Genomic DNA, 26,935 nt, shown 5'->3' with positions numbered 1-26,935 from the left:
AAAGATTGAAGACATCATGATGACTGAGACAAACAGAAATCAGGTTTTTCCTCATACCTGTCTGCCAGCCACAGGGAGTTAAGTCAGGAGAGGCATGTGACACAACACCCTGTAGCTCAGAAGTGGGCAACATTAGAAACTGGGACTGTTGCTTTTACCGATTAATCCATAAGGGAGTAATTATTAGGGACAGACCACTTATTTACTTAATTATAAAGAGAAATAAGAACATCGAAGAGGAAACACATTAGTTTGTTTATCTGCTGAATTTTAATACACCTGAGACTCAAAGTGAAGAGCAGAGATTTAAAGCATACAGAACATTCTGTAGTCATGAAGTGGAAATGAATTATAACCTGAGTTTAATCAGATCCTAAAAGACTAAACTATTGTTATTTTAAATGAACTGTGTGTGTTATGTTGGGTTGGACCCTTTTTGCTTTCAGAACTGTCTTAATTCACCTGGCACAGATTCAATTTGATGCATGTTGACATGACAGCATCACACAGCTGCAGCAGATTTCTTTTATCCTAAAGGTGCTCTGTTGGACTCAAACTTCTAATTCCTCATCTTAATGTTACAGGAGCAATCTAGACTCATCTGACCAGGCAACATTTTTCCTATTTTAGTGAGCCCGTGTGAATTGTAGTCTCAGTTTCCTGTTCTTAGCTGATGGGAGAAGCACCCAGTGCGGTCTTCTGGTGCTGTAGCTCATCTGCTTCGAGGTTTGACATGTTGTGCATTCAGGGATGCTCTTCTGCTAAGACATTTTCACTCAGAAAACTTCTGCTCATTAGATATTTTCTCTGTGTAAGCCCTAGAGATGGCAGTGTGGAAAAAATCACAGTACTCAGACAAACCTGTGTGGCACCAACAATCACGCCTCTTAAATCTGACTTAAATCTTTTTCCTTCCCCATTCTGATGCTCATGTGAACTTCAGCAGACCATGACTACATGCCTGAATGCACCGAGTTGTTGTCATGTGATTGTCTGATTAAATATTTGACTTACACGGGTGTACCTTAGAAAGTGGGTGGTTCACACCTGCTTATATAAGCCCAATATTTTTGTTTTATTTAATTTGATTTGTGGAATTAATTATTCCGCAAATGCGAATGTGCATCTACAAAAACACATCTTAATCTGACTGTAATTTCCTGTTTTATGTCCTCCCAGCTGGATTACTTAAAAAAAAAATCAGACGCATTCTCGGGATTAAAAGATAATTTAGAAATAATCCTCATGGGCTTGGATGTCATTGAAATGGCGAGGCTGACAGTGGCGTGTCTAGAAAGTTTTGTTGGGGCCAGGTAGGGGCACAGATTTGGAGAAGGGTGGCAGATGTAATTGGCAGATAATGTTAAAAAATAAAATTCTACCAACCGTTAACCATAATTCAATAACCCTATAAACCTAATAACAGAATGTGCTTTTAACTCTTATTAGAATGAGATTTTAACCACTACAGTGCAAAGTTTTTAGATACTGCGTTGATAAAGTACAAGAGATGCAATCAGTGTTTTGTCAGTGTTTATTCAGTATTCAAGGACAGCAATATTTGCATAGTATTTTTACTGACATATAGTGCACATATGTTTTGGCCAAAAGCATTTTTGAATATTAAAATACGAACATTTTTAACATACAATTGGCAAATTAGCCAATGCAAAACTTTATCAGCCTATTAAAAAAAGAAGATAATGATCTCACAAACTGGTGTTTGATTTTGAAACAGGAAAAAAGTGGGGAAACAAATGAAAAGGCTAACATTTGAATGAAACCTGAAAGCAAGTAAATACTTTCTATACCTTTTGATAATTTTTTCAGTATAAATTGCGCAAAAATAAACCTCTTGAACTTCTAATAAGAGTGTGTTACATGTTAGGGAAAAAAAAGTACAAAAACATTTGTAAACAGCAGCACTTGGAGTTGCAAAATATTTATGTTTTGAAAGTGAACATTTACTCAAGTACCTACTCTATGCTTCATCAAATATTATCAGTGATTTAGAATAGGTGGATCATTAAATTAAAAACGTGTTATTTAAAGCAGGATTTTGTTTTACTTTCCAATTATGTGCCACAATACATATATTTGCTTAGTTAATTATTTATCCCCAAATATTAGGATTCGTCACCTATGGATCGGTTGAACAATTGACAATATAAACATCCCTTCCTTGCATTTTCCTTATTCATTCTCACACATACCTTCATTTGTAGAACTCAATGACAATGATGACTGCTGACAGTCCACCTTTCCCTGACATTGCTCTCTGCTTCTGGTTGTATTTTAGCCTTCTCCAGGAAGAAATTCTCAATTTTGAGATCTTTTCATTCTTCCTATTCTTCTGGTTTGCCCTAAAGTAATAAAGCAAAAACTTGTGTCACAAACAACAACTTTCCTGATATATGACCTTGACTAGAAGTCAGGGATGTCAAATTCTGGCCCTCATGGACCCCTATCCTGCACGTTTCAGATGTCACCTATACCAACATAGCCAATTCCAATAAAATAATCCCCAAACACCTAGTTGTGCACAAGTCTGTAAATGATTCTTTTAATCAGCTGTGTTGAAGTATGGAAACATCTGAAACCAGGAGGACAGGAGCCTTGAGAACTAGAACTGTACATCCCTGCATTGAACATGGCACAGCCATTCATGATTTACACTCTATTCATAACATGGAGCTGGCAGACAGGATAAGTAACGACAGAAATTAGCTAGACCGCACAGTGTAGTGTAAGTGCTGCCTTATGGTAAACTTTGGTAATATTGATGTATAAAGAACAACACTGGCTGATGATGAAATACAGTCAGCTGGCATGGTGACACTGCCAGTATTAACCTGCAACCAAATCTGCAGCTCCATGCAGCAATGTTACGACTTGGATTATATCTTATAACTTGTAACTCTTATGCTGGCTCCCCCCAGTAGCCTACTGTCTGAAATATTACAATAATTCTTTAAGTGTTTCCTTGGTATTCTAATTTCAACGAAGTTTACTAAACTCAACAAACTTAATATTGCTTACCGGGACATTTATTCTTTCCTCATTTTCTTTCACCGAAAAATTGTTTTCTGCGGTGCCTCTTTCTTTGCTAACATGATGCTCATAGTGCAGAAGCCGATGCTGCATTCACTTACACTCGGATATCTGGGCTTCACTGTGAGAACATAATCGTACATTTGATATTTGATTACATTTTATTATTTCAGCTTCAGGGTAGCACCTGGGCTGTCCAGTCTGGTTGGGGGGGGTGGCCTGTGCCCCCCAGGGGACGCCATTGGAGGCTAACAGCGAGAGGCAGATTGTTAAAAACAGCAAGAGCCAAAAACACATACTTGGCATTCTTAAGGGAAGAGTCGACGTGAAATCTGCGCCGTAATCATTACAGCTGGAAAAAAAGAAAAGGAAAAGAAAACGACCTTCATGTAGGAGGATGACTTTAGCGGAGGAGGACGCGCAGATGATTTCCTCCACCTTAGGGGGAGGATCCGTCCACGTAACGCGAGGCAAACTCACCGCATTTTCTCGCATTAGCGTTTCCTCCTTCAGCCGTGATGCATCAGAGTAATGAAGCGGCAGTCTGGAGATGACCGTGGCACCCCCGCTCACAGCCAGCAGTCTACATAGAAGAAGAGACCGCTGCTGAACCTCGCTTTCATTCGGACGTTTTTGGTGATTTTTTTTTTTTTTTTTGCGTAAAGAGGGGGAGTGACTGTTTGTTAATAAAGCCATCATCGTAAAAAATTAAAGAAGTGAAATCTAGAGGATGAGCAGCTTAGGTCATGTACCCACACGGGTGAAATCCAAGCGGACTGAGGTCAGGCTCGGCGCGGAGAGGGATCATTTTGACAAGCAGCAGGTAAATATGCAGGAAACGACGGGTTAATGCCCGCTGTGGGACGGACGGTAAACCTGGGTTTTATTCAGGCCTTCGGTGGCTTCAGAGGATGAGTGAATATCTGTTCCCAAATTAAATGCTTAATGAGTGAATTAACTGCCCAGAAGGCGTCGCAGCTTTACCAGTGGCCACTGAAAGAGCCCACGAGGGATGCCCCCTGTGTGTGTGTGTGTGTGTGTGTGTGTGTGTGTGTGTCTGACTGACTGACTGTATGGCCTATACTGGAACATTAAGCCGACCATAAGTACAAACTCTTTGGCATAGCGTTGTAAATTTGGACTGTTTAAACACAATGCTGAAAGTGCTTTGCCATTGCGCACTGAAGTCATTCCATTGGTATCCCGGTATCATGCTCATCTAGTCCTTCCGGTTTGGCCACCTTTTCCCCTAGTATAGGCATCTCTCCCCGTTTTTTTTCCTAAACCACCTTCACGTTTCGTTTCTTTGTTGGTTGTTGTGTTTTGTTTTTTGAAAACATGAAAAATAGACCCTTAACTTTGACAAACTATCCTAAAACATCACCTCAGTTTCTTTTGAATGTGTGCAGTGAAGAAATGAAGGCTGCCCTCATTCCTCACACAACAGGTGCTTTGTGGTTTCTGCTCCTTACTCCACTGCACTGTTCCATACATGGCGAAGAGCTAACCCGGGCACTGGTGGATTCATGTTGTGCATTCGTGTTATTGGCTAAAGCCCCGGAGACGCTATGGCTACATTTTCAGGTGGAGAACACAGATACACCAGAGCCGAAGCGAGTTGAGTAACTAAACAAACAGCTGTCCGGCCGGTCAGGCTTACAGCCCTAATTTATCTGAACTGAGTGGAGCGTTTCCTCCGCTGGGCGTGTGTTTTACTCGGTGTTTTATTTGCTTTTGACGCACGTGTAGCGAGGTGGAGCTCAGGTTCTCAAGACTACTGTCGCTCAGCAAATGACAAGAAGCAGGTGTGGCTTTGCTTTCAAAACTAGGCATTGTTGTCAGACTTGTAGTTTATGTTCCTTTGTGTCAAACGATACATTGCACGTAAAATATGGGTTTCAGGGAGCTGCTCAAATTCTCAGCATAATCAGGTCTAGTCAAGGGATTTGGCACAGTGGATCATAAACTCCTAAAGCAAATACTTCAGTGGGGGGTCCTCAGAAAGAAAAGCTGCTGGATGGATTCAGAGTGTGGAGGTAGGAGGAGTCATTTCCAGGGTACTTAATATGAATAGAGGAGTGCCACAGGGATCGTGTCTAGGGCCACTGTTATTTATTTAATGTATAAACAGTCTTTGGTGGGATCATGCAGTTCAGGGCTCTTAGAATGAGTTAGTATCTCAATAAAAGTACTTAAGATTATAATTGACACTCTCTCTTTTACGCCTCACATTCAGTAACTAGTGAGAAACCTTTTACTTCACCATTAAGTCCATTCTGTTCTTTTTATTGCCTTAACCTTTGTCTTTGCTGGATTATAGTGATGGTGATATTTACATGCACATCTTCACAATGCTTACACATGCTGGTGCACGAAGATTTATTACAACTTTAAAGCTTGTCTCATATCAGAAATGAGGTATAAGCCAATGACTTTTATTGATGACTGACTTTATTGCCGCTGATGTTTATAAATTCTTTATTTTATTGTTTTGTTTTTTTTCACCAGCTGTGTTTTAGTGTAGTTTTGTGTACTTCTTCCTCAGTGTGTGCTCTGCTGATTGTACTGCTGTTTGTCTTGGCTTGGCCACTCTTGTGAGAGATTTTTACTTTTAAATCTCCAGAGTTATATTTTCCTAGTGAAACAAAGGTTAAACAAATAAATAAAATTCAAGCAGCAGTCGAGCTGCATTGACAACCGTACCCGGTCAAAATGCAAATGAAGTCCTGGCAGAATGAGGAATCTGGACTCCTGTCTCAAATAGTGTGCTAATTGCATACAATTTATACAGACTGTTGCTTTAAATGTTGCATAGTGTTGCTAAAATGTGTTCTCTTAATTTAATCCTGTTATATTAAAGAGGCTGTTGCATGTAGTAGGGAGAGCTGAGAGACTGAAGCTACTCTGGTGCTGCTTTTTATTATTTTTTTACTTCCACTCTCTCTCTCTTTCCTCCTGTTTTGCCTTTTCACGTCGACCTCGGTACCAAGGTGAACCATCTCGCACAGCAGCTTGTGTGTTTTTGTGCGCACTGTACTGTTTGCACTCTGTTGCCTGAGTAAGCACCCATGAGAGGCAGAGGTAAGGGGGGGATGGGAGTAGGAAAGGGCAAATTCAGCTACTCAGTGGGAGTAGAGAGAATGAAAAGGTTTCTGGTTAACTGTTTAGCCACTTTACTCCACAGGTCACTGCATGTTATTAGAGTTTGGGTTTTTTAGGTTCTTAGTAGTTCCAGCCTTGTTGGTCTGTGCGCAAAATCTATTACAAGAAGTGACTTTGATACAGAATGTGCACATTCTTTATATTTACATAACAAGCCGTGTTTGCCTGTGACATCCTTATATTTTCACTCATAACAGGCCAGTGGTAATCCTGCTGTCATGGTTTGGTGCTGAGATGTTTGAGCCATGGTTTCATTATATTTATGTTCCACAGCTACTAATATTAATAAACGGCATGTGAGTCACGAGCTAACAGCTCAGCGAACAGCATATGTTTTGTTGCTATTTTAATGCAATAAAGATAATTCAGTTAGATATAAAACTGAGTCATGACCCAGTGATCTCCATATCTGCAGCTACTCTTCCCTTGTGTTCACTCCAAGTTCATTCATCTACACTGTCATCATACCTTTTTAATGCATGTACTTCATCCAGTCCTGTTAAAGGTAACTAAATATGAGCCTTGTTGGCTTTTTGTTTTCCTTGTAGCTGTTACTATTCATGTTTGCTCCAGCTTGTAAACTTATTGAAGGACATTGTGGTGATAGATTCATTAAAGTCGACCTTCATTCTGTTTGGGGCTCACATTCCTCAGCCTCCCCGTGGAGGTGTACAACTCTGACTCATTCCTATGGTAGGTGTTATCCAGGCCTGCCGCTTTGTCACCAATTTGCTTCATAATTCTTATAGACAGAATTTCTAGGCGCAGCTGTGGGGCTTCAGGCGGGTTCGGTGGTCTCAGTATGTCCTCTGTGCTGTTTGCAGATTATGCGGTTCTGTTGACTTCATTGACCGATGACCTACTGCTTGCATCCAGTGTGAAATGCTGGGGTTAAAGTTGGCACCTGGATTTCTGAGGTCGTGGTTCCTAGCTTTAAATGGGTGCCTTGCCCACTCCAGGTTGGAAATGAGTTTCTTCTCTAGGCAGAGGAGTTTAAGTATCTTGGAGTTGTCGTCGTGAGGAAGGAAAGAAGGATGAGGGTGACTGGTGCTGCGCTGGGTCTGTAGTGAAGAGAAAGACGAGCAACACTGTTGCTTTATCGTTTCAAGCTTCAATTATGGCCACGAGCTCTGCGTAGTGACTAAGGAGAGTGCAGATAGAAATGGTGGAAATGAGCTTCCTCTAAAGAGTGTGAGGATTTCAGACTCATTTCCTCCACATCGAATGGAATGCTGCTCCTTACCTCATCCTCCTAAGCTCTCTCCCTACTTCCTTTAAGGCTTGTCTTCTGATTGGCTGCACCTCTGAAACTGAGGATTTGAAGAGTAGGTGGGTGGGGTTGCTTGCAGGAGGTAGCTCAAAGAGTGGCTTTGGCACCCTTGGAGACCACGTACTGATGCTGCTGTTTGGGTGGGCGATTCCATGACCGATGGTACAGTTATATTTGGTAATAACACCACCATTTATTTCCCACTTTCATGCATTAATAGTGGATTATAAACCAGATCTGAGGGATTATAATTTGGATGAAAGTCAAATGAACTTTTTTGCTTTTGGGTTGGGAGGTTGTTTTAGATATGGTGTTTCTTTTGCTCCCTGTACATCGTTTCTGTTAGGACAAAATAAGACACATGATGTGGAGTACTGTTAGGTTTATTGCCTGTGTTGATGTGGGAGAAGCAGAATGAGTCAGTCATAAAACAAGATAACAACAAAAGATGTTAATAAAACACCAAATGAAAAAGGCCATTTGATCTGAGAGGATATTTAAAATCACTGAAATCTTTGATTCTCCATTTCTATGGTTGATTTTTGACCCTGGTTTCACTTTTTGGTATGCCAGTCATGTGATTTGTTACCATTAACTCTACCTGCAGGTAACCTCAGCTAAGAGACGTGAGCTGTGTTCATGTCTGCGCTTGACCTTGTCAGCCAGAGCCTCAGCAGCACTCTGTTGAATTAAGCTGATAAGAACCAGCAATAAGTGCTCGTGCCTTGGGGCGTTGAGTCCAGTGTGAAACAGTTCTGGTGTCATTTGACTTTGTTAACTTCACGCACTCTCATCTAAACCACAATGTCCAAGCACATGGACATGCTGCTGAAAGCCAGAGACGACCAGGTAAGCTCAGACGTAAGGAGGTTGAAGGCATTAAAGCTACGTGCTTGGGGTGTGCACTGTGTAGTAATGCTAGCTGGCAGCAGACCGTATGGCAGGCCTCAGGGATTAGTCCAGGCTTTTTCTTTCTCTCACTTCTCCTCTGTGCTGGTCAGAGGGTTTAACCACATCTGAACCAGCCTCCAGGAAACGGTGCCGGCATGTTTGAAGCTCTCGGACTGAATGGCTGTGTTAGTAGAAAGTTTGGATTTCATCTGACTTTACCGTGCCATAGGCAAATGGTATCGCTGTGTAGGAGCGTTTGGTGTAGGCTGATGTGAGGCTAGATAGTGAGACCTAGTGCTGTGGGTAGAGGCTGACTAACAAGAGCTGCAGCTGATTAATAGATTAGCAGAAATTACCCGATGCTGTTTTTATTAAAGGGTTATCTGATTTTTTTTTTAATTTTTAAGTTTGCATTGTGATATTTGATCTCATTAATTTTTTGGATTTGTGCAGACCCAACAAGTAAGCAGGCAAATATTGAAAAATAAATTAACGTAACTGTTATTTGTTTGTGAATGGTTGCTAGTTTGACCCCTGTGGGCCAAACCAGCACCTGTTCCTTGCCTAAGGCATTTAAGAGTGTGTGTATACTGGTGCTAACCTGTTACAGCTTAGAAAGTGCTGCAGTAAAGATTGTGGCTGTAAATCATATAATGTACTTTTTTTTTTCCCCCCAACAATATCTTTATTATTTTTTACATTTTAATGACTTGCAAACAGTCCAACATTCTAAATACTACATGAACATACACTCCTCTCAGACAGCAAAAAGAAAACACAAGTCGTCAGATTTATCACTCCATTAAAGGCCTAAATTTGTCATTATCCCAAATCAAATGTCATTGCCCTCAGTCCTCGTCCTCCTCAGATAATACAAATCCTTCTACAAAATTCACAAATGGTCTCCACACCTTCTCAAAAACATCCAATTTCCTTTTCAGTATACATGTTATCCGCTCCAATGGCAAAGCCACCATCATTTGTTTTATCCACTGTGTGATACTCGGTTCCCTTGTTTGTTTTTTTTCCATTTTAGTGCAATTAATCTTTTTGCTTGTAACACATATAATGTACTTTTATCATTTTTTTTTTTTAAACTGTATAAAGCATGAGCTTGTCCTGTTGGCTGTCTCGCTGTTTTCTGACAGTCAGCCTTTCTGAATGTACTATGAGAGTCTCCCTGCAGCCTCGCTGCTCAGCAGCCATCTGTTGAGGCCTCTGTGCCAGGCTCTGTGTGCCAGAGCGCGGCCCCCATCCAACCCAATCTTCTACCCCAGCTGACGGCCTTCCTCCTCCAACAAGCCCCTCATTGTCACACAGACAGCCACACTCGCACTGTGAAAACGAGGGACTCACGGTTAATTTGCGTCAGAAGCTTGTGGGAAGGGAGGGTCTCCTGTTAAGCGCTACACCCCTTCTCTAACTCTGAACCTCAGTCTTCACCCACAGTAGCCCCTCTGTGCTCTCCTGTGTGTGACCATGCTTCTTCTGGAGCTTGTGTGCATGGATCAGTGTGGTGGCAACCTTCAGATTAAAGGAGCTTTCATAATGTTTTGTTGGATAAAGCAGAGCTGCCACTGATACGTGATTATGGTTTAAAACATAAACCTTTCTGTGGTGTGGACTTCCCCGGTCAGTGTTTTAGACAACCGGGGTCTTATCAAGGCTTTTATTTTAAGCTTCCACTGTATATTCTGGTCACATGTTTGTGTTTTTAAAAAGCTTTTCTATCAGGAGAGGTAATTTGTGATAAAAGGGAGGGTGTGATTGAGCTGCGTGTCCGATTTTTCTCTTGTACAGTGCACTCGTTCTAAAGCAGACCTCCTAAATCATACAAATGTGGTTGGATTCAACAGCTGTGATGTGATGGGGACCAGTGACAATGCTAGAATTTCAAGCTTCATACAAATACTCAGGAAAATACTTGGTACTATTTTCATGAAGACAAAACAATTAAGTAGGTTTTTAAAGTTGATTGACAGAGAGTGTGTGGTATTCAAAAAAACAAAGCAGGTTGTCCTGTGTTCGGTGACTGGGCTTAATATTTTCATTCCTGATCCAACAGACTTCACGTTGGTAATTTAGACTGCTGGTTGATGCAGTTTTAGAAAGTTTATATAGAGAAATAATTTTTGTTAAATTAACACCTTCTATTATACCGATAAGATAAGATAGAACTTTATTAATCCCTCGGGTGGGTTCCTCTGGGAAATTCGATTTCCAAAAAAAAGCACAGCAACGACCGAAGTTACAGTTACAGAATTGTTATATATACACACACACACACACACACACACACACACACACACACACACACACATATAAATGAAATATACAAAGGGGATAAATAGAATAAAAAATAAAAATACAAGTGAATTGCACATTTCAAGTATTGAGTCTATTGCACTGTTGACTATTTACAAAAAGTATTGCACAAGGTATTGTACAGTGAGGTGAAGAGGCACTACAGCTTAGTTGTTCCCCCCTCCTTTGTCCTCCTGTTTCCCCTCCCTCTCCCCTCCAGAGAGGAGTTAAACAGTCTGATGGCGTGTGGGACAAAGGAGTTTTTAAGTCTGTTAGTTCTTGTCTTGGGGAGAAGCAACCTGTCACTGAACAGACTCTTCTGGTTGTTAATGGCCGTGTGCAGAGGATGTCTGGCATTGTTCATAATGTCCATCAGTTTCTTTAATGTCCTTTTCTCTGCCACTGTCACCAGAGTGTCCAGCTTCATGCCGACCACAGAGCTAGCCTTCCTGATCAGTTTTTCCAGCCTGGATGAGTCCTTCTTTGCTGTGCTGCTCCCCCAGCACACCACAGCATAGAAAAGTACTCCAGCAACCACCGACTGGTAAAACATCCTCAGGAGCTTCCTGCAGATGTTAAAAGACCTCAGCCTCCTGAGGAAGTACAGTCGGCTTTGGGCTTTTTTATACAGGTGCTCTGTGTTGCATGACCAGTCCAGTTTATTGTCCACCCACAGCCCGAGGTACTTGTACTTGTTGACCACCTCCACCTCCTCCCCCTCTATCTGAACCGGCAGTGGACCTGCTCTGGACCTCCCGAAGTCCACAACCAGTTCCTTAGTCTTTGAGGTGTTGAGTTGCAGGTGGTTTGTGTGACTCCATGCGACAAAGTTCCTCACCAGACTTCTGTACTCCTCTTCCTGATCATCCCAGATACACCCCATGATGGCCGTGTCATCTGCAAACTTCTGAATGTGGCATAATTCAGAGTTGTAGCAGAAGTCAGAGGTGTACAGGGTGAAGAGAAGAGGGGACAGCACAGTTCCCTGTGGTGCTCCTGTGCTGCTGACCACAGTGTCAGACGTGATGTCCTTCAGCCTGACGTACATTACAGACAGGACTCGTAACACTAACATGATCTTTTATTAGTTGTAGCTGCTAGCTGGTTCCGTAATGATATCAGTAAAGCTGAAGGGTAACGTTACCTTCGGCTGCTTCCTTATTTCCTCCTGGGTTAGAACAGCAGATGGATGAACATGCTTGATCTGGCAAAGATTACAGCTGCTTCCCAAAGCTTAGTTTACGGTAATGAAGTAGTCAGTTTGCAGTGTTGCAGTATTTGACTATTAAGAGCAGTTTTCAACCATTGCAAACAGGCAGTTATCCAAAAACCCAACTGCAACTTGCTTGATGTGGATGATGCTGCGTGTTGGTCGAATGCTGATTGGTTGACAAGTGGGCCAGAGCAGAGAATAGAGGGGCATGCACAGTTCACCAGGAAAAATGCAGTAAGAAAAGTACAGATAGCAGCTGCAGTGGACATTGTTGCTTTAACGCTCATTTTCACTTCATCCATGCATCTATTTTCCTCTGGTTATCCATTCAAGGGTTGCAGTGGGGCTGGAGTCGATGCAGAGCACGATGTAGGGTACACCCTGGACGGGTTGCAAATCTGTTTCAGAACTTACACATACAACCGTCCAGATCTATGGATGGTTAGAATCACCAGTAAACCTAACACCGAGCATGTTTCTAGGCTGTGGGGGAAACAAACTCAACACAGAAAGGCCTCAAACTGGACCTTGAACCCAGGACCTTCGCACCACTGTCCTGGGTTTACACTCTATGTTGTGGTCAGGCTTTTGTTTTTTCATAGGCAAGTTTATCCACTTGTTACATTACCTCATGTCCATATTAAGTTTCTGCTGTCACCATCCAGGAAGTTGCTGACATCTGTGAGTGCGTAAATTATTCTCTCAGTGATTAAATTAAAAACCTGCATTTAAAAAGTTTAAAAAAAAAAAAAAAAAAGAGACAGAAATGCACAGGAGGAATCGACGGTACTGAACAGGCCAATCAAGTAAACAAGATGATGTCCCTTTGCATTATATTTGTGCTCTTTTATGTTTGTCCAAATTACCTCCCGGATCTTAAATTCCTCACAGCTATTGTGTGTTTTTCCAGTTTGCTCCACTTCACTAACCTGCTGCGAGCTTGCATGTTCTGACAGAAACAAGAAAGTCTGGTTGATTGCGAAACGTCAGTGGGACACTAGTCTGGAAATTAATGTTTGTGTCCTGTCCTCCCCCCTCCCCCCCCATTCCTACTGTGATTCTCACATGCATATCCCACCTCTCAGCCTAAATTTAGCGATGACTGGGATCACAGTGGTCCAGCGTAATTGTGCTGTCTAGACTCTGCTTTGATCACGATGCAGCCATTATGAGTGATTTCAATCTTTCATGTTCCCGAAAGGAAACGCGATGGTCAGCAGTGATTTTTATCAGAGATGTTACTTCTACATGGCTCTGCTGTACAGCATTTTCGTGCTCTACCTACAGACACATTTGTAACGTCTATTCAGATTGCAGTTTTTGTTTGTTTGTTTTTACAAAAGTTTTTCTGGAAATCATATAGTTCACAACATTGAGTTTCATCCAGGCTGGGCTTGTACCTGTTTTGTTTACATAACTTGTTCTTTTGCAAAGCCTTGACCACTGCTTTCTGTGCTGATTTCAGTAACTGGATAGCGTGGGGGAAAACGCTTTTATGTGAGTGGCAATGTGCCATGAAACAGCAGCTGGGCACACGTTGTCTCACACTGTGGGGGGGGAGGGGAAAAAGTAAACTTATGCACGCAGCTCTGTCTTTTTCTTGATTGGGCTCTCATGTTAAAGAAATTGTTTAATAGGGCTTTGATCATAATAAATGTCACTTTGAGAGAGCAAATTTATTTCCAGATGGGATTCTGAAAAATAAAATAAAATGCATAAGAATATGTTTAAATGAAGACTATTGAGAAATATTTTTATCACAAAAACTATGAAAATGATCCAGAAACCACTGTCGAGACATAGAGGTGATGATGATGGCACTGAGTGGTTGTGTGTTCTCCCTGTGATTGATTTAAAATGCGTAAATCCCCAGGAGGAGATTGATCCCCGTGTGTGTTTCCGTGTTTCCCTTCCTGCTCCTTTGTCAGCGGCGCTCGCTTTACCTGCCGAGCAGGTTGTAGATCAGCTCGCTTTGTGTCCCGTAAATCTGATGACACTCCGACTCTGACGCGCCTCATCAGCGGGGTTATGGCAGACATTATCTTTCCATGTGGGGTTGGTCTCTTCTGATCGCAGTTCCCACAGAAAAGCAGTAATAAAGTTAAGTGGTTTTGTTGTCTCACTTGGGTGGCACAGAAACATTAAACGTGGATTATCTTACTAGAGATGAGATCACACTAAAAGCGAAGGGAAAGTTCATGAGGTGCAGTCACACTGATGCACTTTTATGATGACCTTTGTCCAATTGTGAGCTAAATTTAGTTCACTGTAATCAGCGGGATGGGTTGAAATTAGTCTAATCAAAAGAGGACAGCCAGAAATCCATCAGTACATTACTGTGTACACAGTGCAGTCACTGTTCCTTTGACTCCAGTCAATGTCGTACAACTGGTTATCATTTGTTTTGCTTCCCAGTTAAGGTGCAATGCATTATGTTTGTTATGTCTATTGTAAGTCCTGCAAATGGAAGTGATGTTTGTGTGGGTGGAGAATCAAGACGTTCAGGCTCTAACAACCTCTCTCTGCTTCTCTTTCAGCTCAGCAGCATCAGCAAAGCCATCAATTCCACTGAGATACCTGTGAAAGAGAAACATGCTCGACGTATCCTCAATAATAAATCTCAGCAAAATGACTTGCACACAGGCTTGACATGGTAGTTGCCACCTCTAAACAAATTTTTTTTTTTTTTAAAAATAGTCCTCACTTAAAATAAAAAGGGACATTGATGGAAAACGGAAGCGTTAAACGCCACCTGATTAAGCAAACACTCCAAAGAATATGAGAGAGCATGTCACTTTTATGATCTGGTCACACTTCTGGTCAAGTAGCAGGCTGGAACCCCTGAACAGCAGGAAGGTCAGGAAAAGGCTGCGATATTTCTATGATTGTTCCAGCTTTGTTTTTCATTACATGTTTTAGTCATCGTGTCGAGAGCTGAGCTCGTGTTGAGCATAACCGGCACAGACAGACTTTTTGTGGCTATCCATTAGTGAGTAATGATCCCAGATAGAGCTGATTCAGATCTATCATAAAGCTGGAAACCATGTTATTGGAAGCAAAACAAGGCCACAGAAACAGATTTTAAATATGCTGCAGGAACATGAGGGGAGAGATGCATGATGTGATCTGACTCAAGTTGAATTTGCTCATCGTTGTGTCTTTAGTGCTTACCAGAAAGAAAGAAATGGATTATAAAATGCACAGTGCTGTGATGGTTTTTGCTTCCTTAATGAAGGACAACAGGAATCATATTGGGCACTCACAGGGAGAAGGGAGCCTTCACCTTCTGGTCCTACGCTCTGGGCTTCACTTTTCCCAGCAGCTCCATCCTTTGCTGGAAGTTCTGCCATGTGCTGCACAAAATCCTGCGAGACGGGCACCGCAATGTAAGGCACCAAGTACCCTCCTGCATTTCTATTACTACCTAAAGCGCCAGACGCTGGAGTGCAATTAAGGCAAAATTTTAAAACCTGTGACTGTTTGAATATTTTGTCGTACAAATTATTCAAAGTTTGAGTTTTTACTCATTCAGCCTGTTGTCTTCACAGGTTCTACAAGACTGCACGAGACATTACAGCTCCATGGTTGAAATTGGGGAAATATGGGTGAGTCCTTGGATCTTATTATAGTTCAGAAACTAATCATAATTTTATAAAGGCAATTTTATAGAGTTTTGTTGTTGTTGTTGTTTGTTTTGGGGGGTTTTGTTTTTCCTTTTAAACTTGCTCTTCTAGTGTTGTTAAATAGTGTAGTGGTTTACACATTCACCTAACAAGGTAAAAAAAAAACTGATTCAGTCCAGGGAGGAGAAACAAATCGTGATTTTTACTTATGGGGCATAAGTAAGAAATGCCAAATTAATGCAGGCAGAGTGACCCGCTGTGGCAAGCCCTTGTGCTGAGAGCATCTAAAAATTGCTCTGTCTGGTAGAAATGATGCCACCTGAAATCTGCTTTTGAACAGTTTGACACCCTGAAGCTCTTTCATCATTAAACAGCCATCGCTTGTTTCACTTTCGCTTTCTTCTGTACCAGCGTCCACCATTTTAGCCAGCTGGTCATCGCTACAGGTGGCTAATTTCCTTAGTTCCTTCTTACATAATTTAGGGATTAATAAAGTGAAACAAAAGCACTGGCCTCTCTGTTGTTGGTTGAGCCTTTGTTTCCCAGTCAAATCCAGAAATGAATATTTTTTTAGCTGCTACATTGTTCAGTCAACATTTGGCTCTTTTAATGATGAATTAACTCGAAAATGCCTCTTGCCCATTTAACCCATGCTCTTCTCACTCCTTGGGGTTTTCAGGGCAACCTCCATGACAGATACGGACAGCTGGTGACTCTCTACTCGAAGCTGCTCTGCACAAAACTGAAGTTTCATACGAAGGTAAATGCACCGTCACTCATGTTTTACATGCACTTTATGTGAATGGATAATTCAACCACATTTGCATTACAAATCTCATGAAGCTGCACCTCATTGTAGCATGGCGATATCCCAGCAAACCTGGAGATCACAGATGAAGAGCTGGAGCGCGCTGCAGGAACAGACATTAATAATGTGTGAGTTTCATAATATTTAATGGAGCTTTAAGTGCCTGTGTAGCCTTAAATCCCTGTCTTCCTCAGTCTTATACTGCTGTCAGCTGCATTTGTTAATAAAATAAACAGACAGGCCCAGTTGCTGTGTCATTTCGCAGGGTCATAGTTTGAGTGCGTGTCCTTCTCAGTCTAACAAAGGTATCAACTTCTCTCCTGCAGCTTCCAGCTCTCTGTGGAAGTGTTTGATTACATGGACGCAGAGCTGCGGCTGGCCGAGACAGGTGAAAACAAAAACTCATCCCACCTTTCCTCCCCTCTGTCCTTCCAAGGAGGCGTAACCTGAGTCGAGGTTGAGAGCTGCTGCCTGCTGACATTATCTATTAATGCACAAAAGCTAAGAGCCTTTCAAAACAGGACTGTCAGCAGCTCTCAGTCTATCTGTTTTCACAGACTGCAGTTTGTTTTCTTCATGAAGTGGCTTCAGTTACTCTTGGCTCAGTTTTGACTCGTCATTGTTTTTTTGTTTTTTTTGTTTTGTTTTTTACTTGTGAGGAAATGCTTGCAATTAGAAGACATTAAGCAACTTCCTCCAGTTTAGTAGTAATGCTATGATCCTCCCAGTCCCTGCAGGGCGGAGGTCCAGCAACACGTATCAGACTGTAAACAGAATTTTGCAATGTGGTTGTCATATCAAGAAAAATATTCAACTCAGAAATTTTCAAAATAAAATGCAGCCAACTAATTAAGTAGCAAATGCTCTCTCTCTTTTTTCTTTTTTTTTTTTTTCCTTTCAGTGCTCCGACAGCTTAACTCGTCCCTCGCCATGACGACTCTCACATCAAGCCAGTGTCGCCTGGCTCCGCTGATCCAGGTCATCCAGGACTGCAGTCACCTCTACCACTTTGCCGTCAAGTTGCTGTTCAAGCTGCACGCCTGTAAAGATGATTATTATTCATTAATCAAATGTCATTTAATGTTCTGTGACTTTAATGATTTAAATGCTTGGACCATTTCATCAATTTTAGGTCTCCCTGCTGATACTTTGCAAGGACATCGTGATCGTTTCCACGACCAGTTCCACAAGTAGGTGGCTATGAGTAAAGAAGGGTGACTGCATTAAAAGTTTTTAATACCTGTGGAAGCTTTGCAACTTAATCTTGCCGCTCCCAGTCCCCGCAGCTCTTGGAACTAATGCAAATGCATCCCTCCCCCCCTGCCCTTTGTTGTGTCAGGTGGTGACACAAATGCATTTATGTTATGTTCAGTAGCCATAAGGTTCAGAGGGAGCTCTGGGGTTTATTCGTCACTCATTGTCACAGTCGAGTAACAAAGTCACAAAATCAAATCTATTTATAAAGCACAAAGTGATCGAATGTAAGAAGAGAATGGAGCCTGCAGAGTATGTGTAGCACATGTCTAAGTTTGTCTTTGTGCTACATTATTGTGCATAAATATGAGGTGAATATTAAAGTTAAGCTTGTTTTTCTTTTGTCCTCCAGGCTTAAGAACTTCTTCAATAGAGCCAAAGAGATGATCTACTTCAAGAGACTCATCCAGATCCCCAAGCTGCCTGAAGTAAGAACACAGGGGGAAGAAGGGAGGCAGGATGATGATAGTGACCGCCTCCATTTTGGGGCGTCAACATCTTTATCACAGACCCCCTACTGACATCTGCGGTCTGAAATTTGCAGAAATCTGTACATAAAATTTAATGTCTTCTCTTCTTAGTCCCCGCCTAACTTCCTGCATGCAGCCTCACTGGCGAAACACGTGAAGCCAGTGGTGGTCATCCCCAATGAGGATGAACCGGAGATGCAGGATGACGATGATGACGAGCCGGAGCCGCTCATCGAGGTCGACAGCGTCACGACCTCCAGCGTACAGGCTCAGCCGCAGGTACGGCATGCTACACCCACTCAAGTACTCAGGTGTTACCATACTGCTGTGTGAGCTGTCTGTTACATTTACTGATTCCCGCTTTCAGCAAGTGGACATATTTGATCAAACCTTCGGACCTCCAAATGGAGGCTTTGACGACAGGTGAGCTAGCCTGTTTTTAACTGCGAGCCTTCATTGTTTCAATGGTGTCGGGAGTTTCTTTGAATGGGACTCTTTTCTCTCCGGCAGGGACCTCCAGATTGAGACCCTTAAGCGGGAACTCGAGCTGTTGAGAGCAGAGCTGGAGAGGGTGAAAGCCGAGGTAAGAGCTGTTGAGAGTGAATGGCCTGTTGCATGGACTTAGACAGTTTTGTGTGTGTGTGTGTGTGTGTGTGTGTGTGTGTGTCTGGATTTGACAGTGCAGGGCTTGGTTAGCTCCGTGCAAAAGAATCTGGGTCATGTGTTGGGAGGATGTGAATACTTCTGACATGTAGAATGTGGCAAGTAGCTTCTGAATGAGATGACTGACATTGCAGACACAACTTCAGCTTTCATGCAAAATGTCTGGAAGAGGAGATTAGCTGGCCCAAACTTTTTATATAAACATGCTCATGTCTCTTTTTCCTCCTGTAGGCTCAGCGTTACATCACGCAGCTCAAATCCCAGATCAACAGTTTGGAGGCAGAGCTGGAAGAACAGCGTGCGCAGAAACAACGAGCCCTTGTGGAAAATGAACAGCTGCGCATGGAGCTCGAAGCGACCCGCCGCCGCAACACTGAACACGAGAGCTTACAGACCACCTTCATCGAGGCTGAAAGTAAGAGTCACAGTTAATACTCTTACAGACTTACAGACTGTTATCATCAACGAAAATGTAAAAAATAAATAAATAAAAAATCTTTCTCCTTGGTCTTGTCTGTGCAGAAAGGGCACAAGCCACTGAACAGCGGTACAATAAGCTGAAGGAGAAGCACACAGAGCTGGTGAGCAGCCATGCTGAGCTGCTTCGGAAGGTATACACAGACCGCAGACCAGTCCAGAGGTGTTGGCTTTAAATTAGATGTCAGCATCTGGCTGTGGGTTGTAACATCAAGTGTGTTAATGTGCTGACAGAGTGCAGACACTGTGAAGATGCTGTCAGTAACCCAGCAGACCCAGGAGGAAGTAGAGAGAACCAAACAGCAGCTGACCTTCGAGATGGATCGAATAAAGCAGGAATCTGACATGAAGGTTGATGGAGTTTTTGCTCTTTTCCCCATAAAGATGACCTCCCATGTTGAGGAGTTTTGACACCTCAGTATATATATCAATAAAGATGTGGTTAGATGACCCTTAGAATCGGTTCTGTTTTTTTGGGGGCGAGCCCCAGTAAGTCGTACAGGCAGAAATAACCTTCACTAACTTCTAATGCACGGTCATTCTGTTCTGGAAGCAGGCCTAAAATGAAATCTCCCCCAGTGCAGAAAAGAGACACAAAGGTTGGTCCAAGTTACGTGTATAGAAGATTAATGCTGTTTTCCATCACTGTAGATGGAAGAGCAGAGGTTTGAGGTGGAGAGGGTGAAAAGAGAGCTGGAGGAGAAGATGGCAGAAGTGACCCGTATCAAGGCGACCCTGCAGAGCAGCGAGAAGGTGAGCATGGGGTAACCTTCATGGCGTCTAGCTAACTCATCTCGATTTAGTCGTCAGTTTAGGCGTGCTGCACGTTACCGCCTGGACTTTTCCTCCGACATTTGCAGCCATCTGCCTGTCCAGGCTCCGCTCACTGCTCTCTCTTTTGCCAGACGTCGGAGCAAATTAACAGCTCGATGACAGCTCTGCAGACGGAGAAGGAGCGTCTGATGCGGTCTGTGAGCGAGAAGGAGGCTGAGCTGTCATCACTGCGGCAGACTGCGCAGCTGCAGCAGTCGTCGCTTCAGCAGGAGCGAGATAAGACCAGCAGGGAGCTGGGAGAGCTGCAGGGAAAACTGAAGGAGAAGGTCAGTCAGGACACAAGAGCCAAGCTCAGCGGTCTCTGCAGAGTGCTATTTTAAACCTGTTTGCCAAAGCAACCCGGATCATAAATAAATGTCCCAGAAATGCAGCAGTCAGTCCATTGTATTTGTACTATATGGTTACATTTACACCTGCACACCTGGAGATCTGAGGTTTCCAAATACCCTTTGTTTTCTATACAGTTACAAATTTTTAACACATCATGCCTTATAAGCTGTTGGATAAAAGTTTGACCATCTAATTATCTCATTCTACCGCAGTAAAGGTTTTTGCTTTTTCCCTATTACTGCTGCAACAGTGGCAACCACATTAAAGCAGCAATGCGACAGACTAAATTCACCTAGCAATAGCCAGAAACCTCCAACAACCACTCCTCAGACAGTTTGGGAACATTTATTTTTCCATTGTGAGCAGAGATTGCCACCTGGTCTCTAGTCCTTAGATGTAACAAGAGTATGAATATCACAAAAACGTTCTTACTTCAAAGTCTCTAAAATCTAAGCAAAAGTATGTTGACAGGCGAGCTATAGGCTGATGCTCAGAAGATAAATTACAGCAGAGAGACAATAATTGGACCAGACATCGTGAGTAAAGTAAATGTGCGATAAAGTCAACACAAAGTTAAAGCAATGAAAAAGATGCTAAACTAAATGTGAATATAAAGAAATCCTGATGTAATAAAGATGACATCTGCTGCCTTTTTGAACTATTTTTGAAAGTAACTAAAACACTGTGGCTGTACACAGACATTTACATCTAGCTCTCCAACAGCATGCTTTGTATATATTTGTATATTTTAATAGTGCCATAAACCTGTATGTAAACCTGTGTGTGGATAAATGTAGACAAGTCAGGAGGAGAAGATGAAGCAGAAGCTTCTGGAGGAGCAGTTTGCCCTGCTGCAGGGAACTATAACAGAAGCTGAGACCATCATCCAAGATGCTATTGCCAAGCTGGATGATCCCCTCCATATACGCTGCACCAGCTCTCCAGGTTCGATTCCTGTGCTCAAAAATTTAAATGGCAGAGCGTGTCCCTAGCTTGCTGACCACATGCATAAATATTGATGTCTGTTGCAGAGATTGAGCGGCCTCTAATCTTTTGCTGTCCTCCAAACAGATTACCTCATAAGTCGGGCGGAGGCTGCACTTGGCTCCATCGACAAAGTGAAAAAGGGCCATGCAGATTATCTGAGAAACATGAGCGGTGAGTTCTCTCCGCTTCGGCTCGGTCCCGCTGACCTCGTGGCTGCTCGGTAATCCTCGTTGATATGGCCTGCTGCCCTCTCACTGTCTGATCTTGTAACCAGATGCTGGCACGCTGCTGAGATCTCTGACCCAGTTCTCTCACTTGACCGCGGACACAATTGTTAACGGCAGCGCTACTGCACACATGGCACCCACTGACCATGCCGACAGTAAGGAATATTTTCTTGGCTATTTTCTTAACTTTGTACTTTAAAAAAAAAGTGTTTATTGTCCACACCATATGCTGATATGCAAGCCTTTAGTCTTTAAGTACATGTTAGAATTTAGTTACTCGGTGCATAAATGATGCAGAAGTATGACTGATGATTAATCTTCGACGCCCCGCAGAACTGACGGAGAACTGCCGAAGCTGTGGCACTCAGAGTCTGCTGTTCTTGGGGGAGATGAAGTCCAAGGCCACGCTACAGAAGGCAGACCCAGCCACCATTCGCATAATCATACAGAAGATCCTACACCTGGGTCAGGTGAGGGAAAACATATATTTAATGGGAAGCATGTACTCCAAAGCATTCAGGAACTATTTAACTGAGCCTGAAGAGCCTTTTGGTTCACCATCTGAGATATGAACAGCATGTGAAGCTGCCATACTGGGGAAGCTGCTTGTGGGCAAAACTGCGGACATTTAGAAAAATATTACTGCATTTTATAATAAATATAAATGTAATTATATTCTATGCCAAAAACTCTAAATGTAATTATCTTATTACATTTAGAAAAATATTACTCCTAATATTGTACATCATGTCAGTCTGCTATCATACCGCATCATTCCTATAAGCCAGAGGATGAGGCCACTTTACAATGTTTACACTGTTAAATGTTAAATGATCCATCTTCATGTTTGAGGTTAAAAACAGGAAGTGGTAAGGATGTAGGTCAGCAATCAGAGTTTAAAGGCAGCGTGAATGTAGAAAACTCAGGTGGATTACTGACACATGAACTATTTAACAATCTAAAAAACAGACTTCCACAAGAATGTCAACCAGCCTGCTCCTCAATCTGAAAGATTTTAAACATTTTTTTGATTATTTAAGTCCAGTCTGCAGTATAATCATATAATACATAATACTTTGGGGGGTTTATTTAGACGTGGTAATCCTTTCAGTTTTCACCTGGCTTCTTTGGAAACAGGAGCCTTAAAGAGTCAGTTATTGAATTATACTCCTTATTAGCAATGTAACCAACCATACACGTTACCACTGAGCTCTACTTCAGGCTCCAGTTTTTACCTGTGTAGGTTTAAACAAAATATTATTTCTGGTCTTATTGACTTTTTCCCAAACACTTCCGCTTGTACCATCCAGGAGCTGCGGCCAAAGGGCTTGGACGTTCGTCAGGAGGAGCTGGGAGACCTGGTCGACAAGGAGATGGCTGCAACATCTGCAGCTATTGAGGAGGCAGTCCGCAGGATCGACGTAAGTACTCTAACTTGAAGATGTTAATGTTATCTGTGAAGAACAGACTTGTACTCTGCAGTGTATTAATTTTAAGAGATTACCTTTTTTTCCCCTGTACATTTAGGAAATGATGAGTCAGGCACGAAAAGACACCACAGGAGTTAAACTGGAAGTCAATGAAAGGTTTGTTTATCCTGTTCTTGTTTTTTTGTTTTTTTCTTCATTAAACACAATCTTATAAGAAGATTTCTTCAGATCATATTTTTATTCTTATTAGTATCACCATGTTTATTAAAGACCAAAGCAATTTAACTCTCTGTACCTCCCACCCCGCACTTACAGGATCCTCTTCAGCTGCACAGACCTGATGAAGGTACTGTACTTTAATTTCTTTCATTAGCATATGTACTACACTTCTGTTTTTTGAATAATCCAGTCAACTAAACCTTTAGCTTTCTTTAGTCTTATTCTGTGCTTTTATCCTCCTCCATCTCCCCCAGGCCATCCGCATGCTGGTCATAGCATCCACCGACTTGCAGAAGGAGATTGTCGAGGGTGGGCGGGTGAGTCACACTGTTCTCGCTTTGAATCCAAAAGTGGCAGCTTGTTTTGTGTTTCTGAAATCAGAGTGGGCCGCTCTGTTCCATTCAGAAATATCGGCTAACTGTGCTGGTGTTTTTCTTGTAAAGGGCGCAGCCACCATTAGGGAGTTCTATGCCAAAAACTCTCGCTGGACAGAGGGACTCATTTCTGCTGCCAAGGCGGTGGGATGGGGAGCCACGGAGATGGTGTAAGTTCTCATTGAATTTCTTTGCATCTGAAATGAATGATGATTCTTATTTGAAGCTAGTGGTCTGCACCATTTGAGCAACAGGAACTGCATCCACAGCTGTTCTGAGTATCCATTTACGACCTTTTAACAGGAAGTGTAGCCTGTCATAGGCTGAAGCATTAATGTCGTGTGTTTGCCCGATTTCTCACAGAGAGTCTGCTGATAAGGTGGTTCTGCACACGGGAAAATATGAGGAGTTGATCGTCTGCTCTCATGAGATTGCTGCAAGCACGGCGCAGCTGGTGGCGGCTTCAAAGGTAAGATGTACACACAAAGGTTAAAGATTTTCTATTAGGGCCCCGGTTTAGCTAAGCCATGTGGCATATGATCGCCTGTTCATCCTACTAAGAGTGGCCAGCCCAGGCTCGAATCTGACCCGCGGCCCTTTGCCGCATGTCTTCCCCTCTCGCTCTCTCCCTCTGCTTTTCTGACAGTCTCTACTGACCTTATGAAATGAAGCCAAAAAAGCCCCCAAAATTATTAAAAAATGTTACATTAATAATATTACTGCATAAAACTGAATTTAGACTAGACTTTACTTCCTGTTTATTCCTTCAGTGGCTTTAGAGGGCCTTATTGACTTTAAATGAAGGACCACACATTGAACAGTTGCTAGAACTGGGGCTAATTTACGTTAAACATAATGAATCTGGCAGATTATTTTATTGCAGGCCTGGGTTCTTCTTTCTAAAATCAAAAAGTTCCTCTCAGGAGATGTAGCAGCACCTCCTACAGGTGTTGGAAAGGTGGGCCCTGTGGGCTAAGGGTGGACCATAGTGCCCTACCCCAGGCCTGACTCCAGCATGGGGAAATGGTAAAAGTAAACCTGTCCTGGGCGGGAAGTTAATTTTATTTATTTTTAGTAATGGAAAGATTGCGCATCTCAGCTGGTTTGGGAACACCGTGGTGTCCCTCTCGAGAAGCTGTTGGAGGTGGCAGGTGTAGATGGCACAACCTGCACCCTGATAAGTGTTAGAAAATGGATGGATTAAAAATACTGACTTTTGTGGCTTTAGAGTTTGAATAGTGTAATCTTGTCTCATACCACACTCTCCGGTGCTCTCAGGTTAAGGCAGATCGCCACAGCAAGAAGCTGACAAAACTCCAGCACGCTTCTCGCCACGTGAACGAAATGGCAGCTAACGTGGTGGCCTCGACAAAGACGGGCCAGGAGCACCTGGAGGACAAAGGTGAGTGGAGTCTGATGTGTGCAACCGACCGTCATGAACTCTGATGAGCATCTAATATGGCTCTTTCACCCACCTTTTATTTGCAGATACAATGGACTTCTCTGGGTTGTCGCTAATTAAGCTGAAAAAAGAAGAAATGGAGTCACAGGTTAGTCATGGGGCATACTGAAGCATGCCTGCCTGATATTTACTGTGAGGCTGTGGAAATCTCACATTCAACACATTTCTGTGAATTGTTCATATCGAGTTTAGTGAGATTCAATCTGTATTTTGCTGTACAGCTTATGTAATTCTGCTGGTCTAATGTGGTGGATGCAGGAACAAATACCTCACTTAATTTTTCCCCCCCCCCTCTCCTCAGGTGAAAGTGTTAGAATTGGAGAGCATGCTAGACAATGAGCGTCTGCGCTTGGGCGAGCTCAGGAAGAAGCACTACGAGATAGCCGGAGTTCCTCTGGACCAGCTTGCCGAGGGGAACGGTGAAACCTCCTCGCTGGTCAATCCTGTCACCATGTCACCAAAACCCTTAAAGCCCAGTCTCATGAAAAAACCTCCGCTGGCCCAGAAACCCAACATCCCACCCAAAAATCAATTTGCATACAGTGTGAGTTTTAATTTCTTTTTTCTTTTTTTTGCAGATCATTGCTCTCAGTAGGAATGTGTCTGATCGGTATATTATCTGATGTACATCAGCTTTTTCAGGAAAAAAATCTAATTGAATGTAGTGGGCTCAAAATCTCACTCATCAAATGTGATCCACTTGGTGTTGCTGGATTTAGAAAATGAAAATGTGGCTTTTTTCTGAATATCAACTTTTTTTTTTCCCTCTTTGGTGCAGTTTAAATAAATGCCTGAGCAGAAGAATGAGAAGCACTAACAGGATGGTTGGACTGAAGAGGAGGAAGACAGCCTTTTTGTGAACCTGCACTTCCTTTAAGTTGCATGCTGACAATCCTCTAATCCTGCTTCTATTGTCTCTGTGTCCTGCTTTTATTTGTCTTTCCTTTTTTTGCCAAAATGGACCAGAAGCCTGATGTTTGATGCTTATGTCTGTTGGTTTTTTTATTATTATTTTATTTTCATGTTATTGTTAGGCATCGAGAACAAAAGGTAAATAATAAAGTTTTGGTTGTATTTGAAGTATTTTTTTTCTTCTCTATATAATTTTAAACCATTAAACACTACTCCTGCTTTTTAAAATGCAAACCTCATCACTGACCCCAAATCGACAGCATATCTTGAACTTGTAGGATTGTTAGATTTGATCATCTTCTTTTCTGTTTTGGGGTTATTTTTTTTTTTCGCTGTTTTGGATGTTTGTCACAGAGCACATCAGTTTTCTCCGCGTACACTGTATGATATTTGTGGTGTGGTGGGTTTTAACGAAAACTGGGGGAATCGCTTGCATCCACGTTTCACAAATTTAACATACCTCCAAGCTTCACCTTGACGATGGATGCCATTCATGTCCTGTGTAAAACTGCTTTCTTTCTCAAGAATACAAGATTTGTCTCAGAGGCCTTGAATAGTGATGTACCAGTGCACTGAATGATACCTGTAGAGACATACAGTCTGTATAGGAGTGTGCAAAGTATTTATAGCTACACTCATCTCTTTAAATACCCCTTTACTAGCAGAGAACCTGGATATTATGTCAAATAGATGCTGTAGTGCTTGCACACACATACTGGCTGTAGGTGTCCTTAATTATCAAATGCTTCTTTCAGGCTGAATATGCAGATTTAGGTTTTAGTAGTTGTATGATATCAAGGTGTTAAGTCCTTGCTGCCTCTGGGAGCCTTTTCTTATAGGGTCTTACAGGTTCTGTTCTTTCCTCTGTATGAAATGTCTTTATAAGCTCAGATCTATTAATATATTTTAGTAAAGATACTGGTGGGGTTTTTTTTCCTTGTAACATGAATGAACAATAAATGTTTAAATTTTAA

The 26,935-nt window shown here is 42.3% G+C and overlaps 1 protein-coding gene and 1 long non-coding RNA gene across 4 annotated transcripts in view; one reads left to right on the top strand and one right to left on the bottom strand.

The window, feature by feature from the left end:
- Positions 1 to 3,672, bottom strand: part of LOC145432380 (uncharacterized) — an 8,652-nt gene extending 4,980 nt beyond the window's left edge. Inside the window, exons 1-3 of one of the 2 annotated variants that reach the window (XR_013912657.1) lie at positions 3,532 to 3,668; positions 3,040 to 3,403; positions 2,214 to 2,363 (exon numbers count right to left, since the gene is read on the bottom strand). This is a non-coding gene — a long non-coding RNA (uncharacterized LOC145432380). Of the gene's footprint in view, positions 1 to 2,213; positions 2,364 to 3,039; positions 3,404 to 3,531 lie in introns of both variants that reach the window. The other variant, XR_013912656.1, reaches the window with a different exon arrangement.
- Positions 3,434 to 26,935, top strand: hip1rb (huntingtin interacting protein 1 related b). 2 transcript variants are annotated; one of them, XM_026187110.2, is made up of 32 exons: positions 3,434 to 3,874; positions 14,429 to 14,492; positions 15,135 to 15,277; positions 15,440 to 15,496; positions 16,194 to 16,274; positions 16,374 to 16,450; positions 16,649 to 16,710; positions 17,224 to 17,364; positions 17,455 to 17,512; positions 17,929 to 18,004; positions 18,158 to 18,325; positions 18,414 to 18,469; positions 18,557 to 18,629; positions 18,941 to 19,124; positions 19,232 to 19,320; positions 19,421 to 19,537; positions 19,838 to 19,939; positions 20,092 to 20,286; positions 21,148 to 21,295; positions 21,422 to 21,508; positions 21,612 to 21,719; positions 21,898 to 22,034; positions 22,875 to 22,985; positions 23,092 to 23,150; positions 23,310 to 23,340; positions 23,468 to 23,530; positions 23,657 to 23,757; positions 23,951 to 24,056; positions 24,866 to 24,989; positions 25,076 to 25,137; positions 25,351 to 25,593; positions 25,828 to 26,935. In XM_026187110.2, the coding sequence occupies exons 1-32, from the start codon at positions 3,782 to 3,784 to the stop codon at positions 25,834 to 25,836; spliced, it is 3,225 nt and encodes a 1,074-aa protein (XP_026042895.2). In that variant the 5' UTR covers positions 3,434 to 3,781; the 3' UTR covers positions 25,837 to 26,935. The 2 variants fall into 2 exon arrangements, with proteins under 2 accessions (XP_026042895.2, XP_026042896.2); XM_026187111.2 differs by lacking the exon at positions 3,434 to 3,874 and adding an exon at positions 8,273 to 8,332.

The sequence above is a fragment of the Astatotilapia calliptera genome, chromosome 12, assembly GCF_964374335.1.
Source record: "Astatotilapia calliptera chromosome 12, fAstCal68.1, whole genome shotgun sequence".
Lineage (NCBI taxonomy): Eukaryota > Metazoa > Chordata > Actinopteri > Cichliformes > Cichlidae > Astatotilapia > Astatotilapia calliptera.
Note: the sequence above shows the minus strand (reverse complement) of the source record. Positions and strands in the feature narration are given on the sequence as shown.

Excerpts from the sequence above, each read along its gene's own strand:
- hip1rb (XM_026187110.2), top strand. The coding sequence starts at position 3,782 with ATGAGCAGCTTAGGTCATGTACCCACACGGGTGAAATCCAAGCGGACT. Across the intron at positions 3,875-14,428 it reads ATCATTTTGACAAGCAGCAG|CTCAGCAGCATCAGCAAAGC; the intron begins GTAAATATGCAG and ends CTTCTCTTTCAG. Across the intron at positions 16,451-16,648 it reads GGAACAGACATTAATAATGT|CTTCCAGCTCTCTGTGGAAG; the intron begins GTGAGTTTCATA and ends TCTCTCCTGCAG.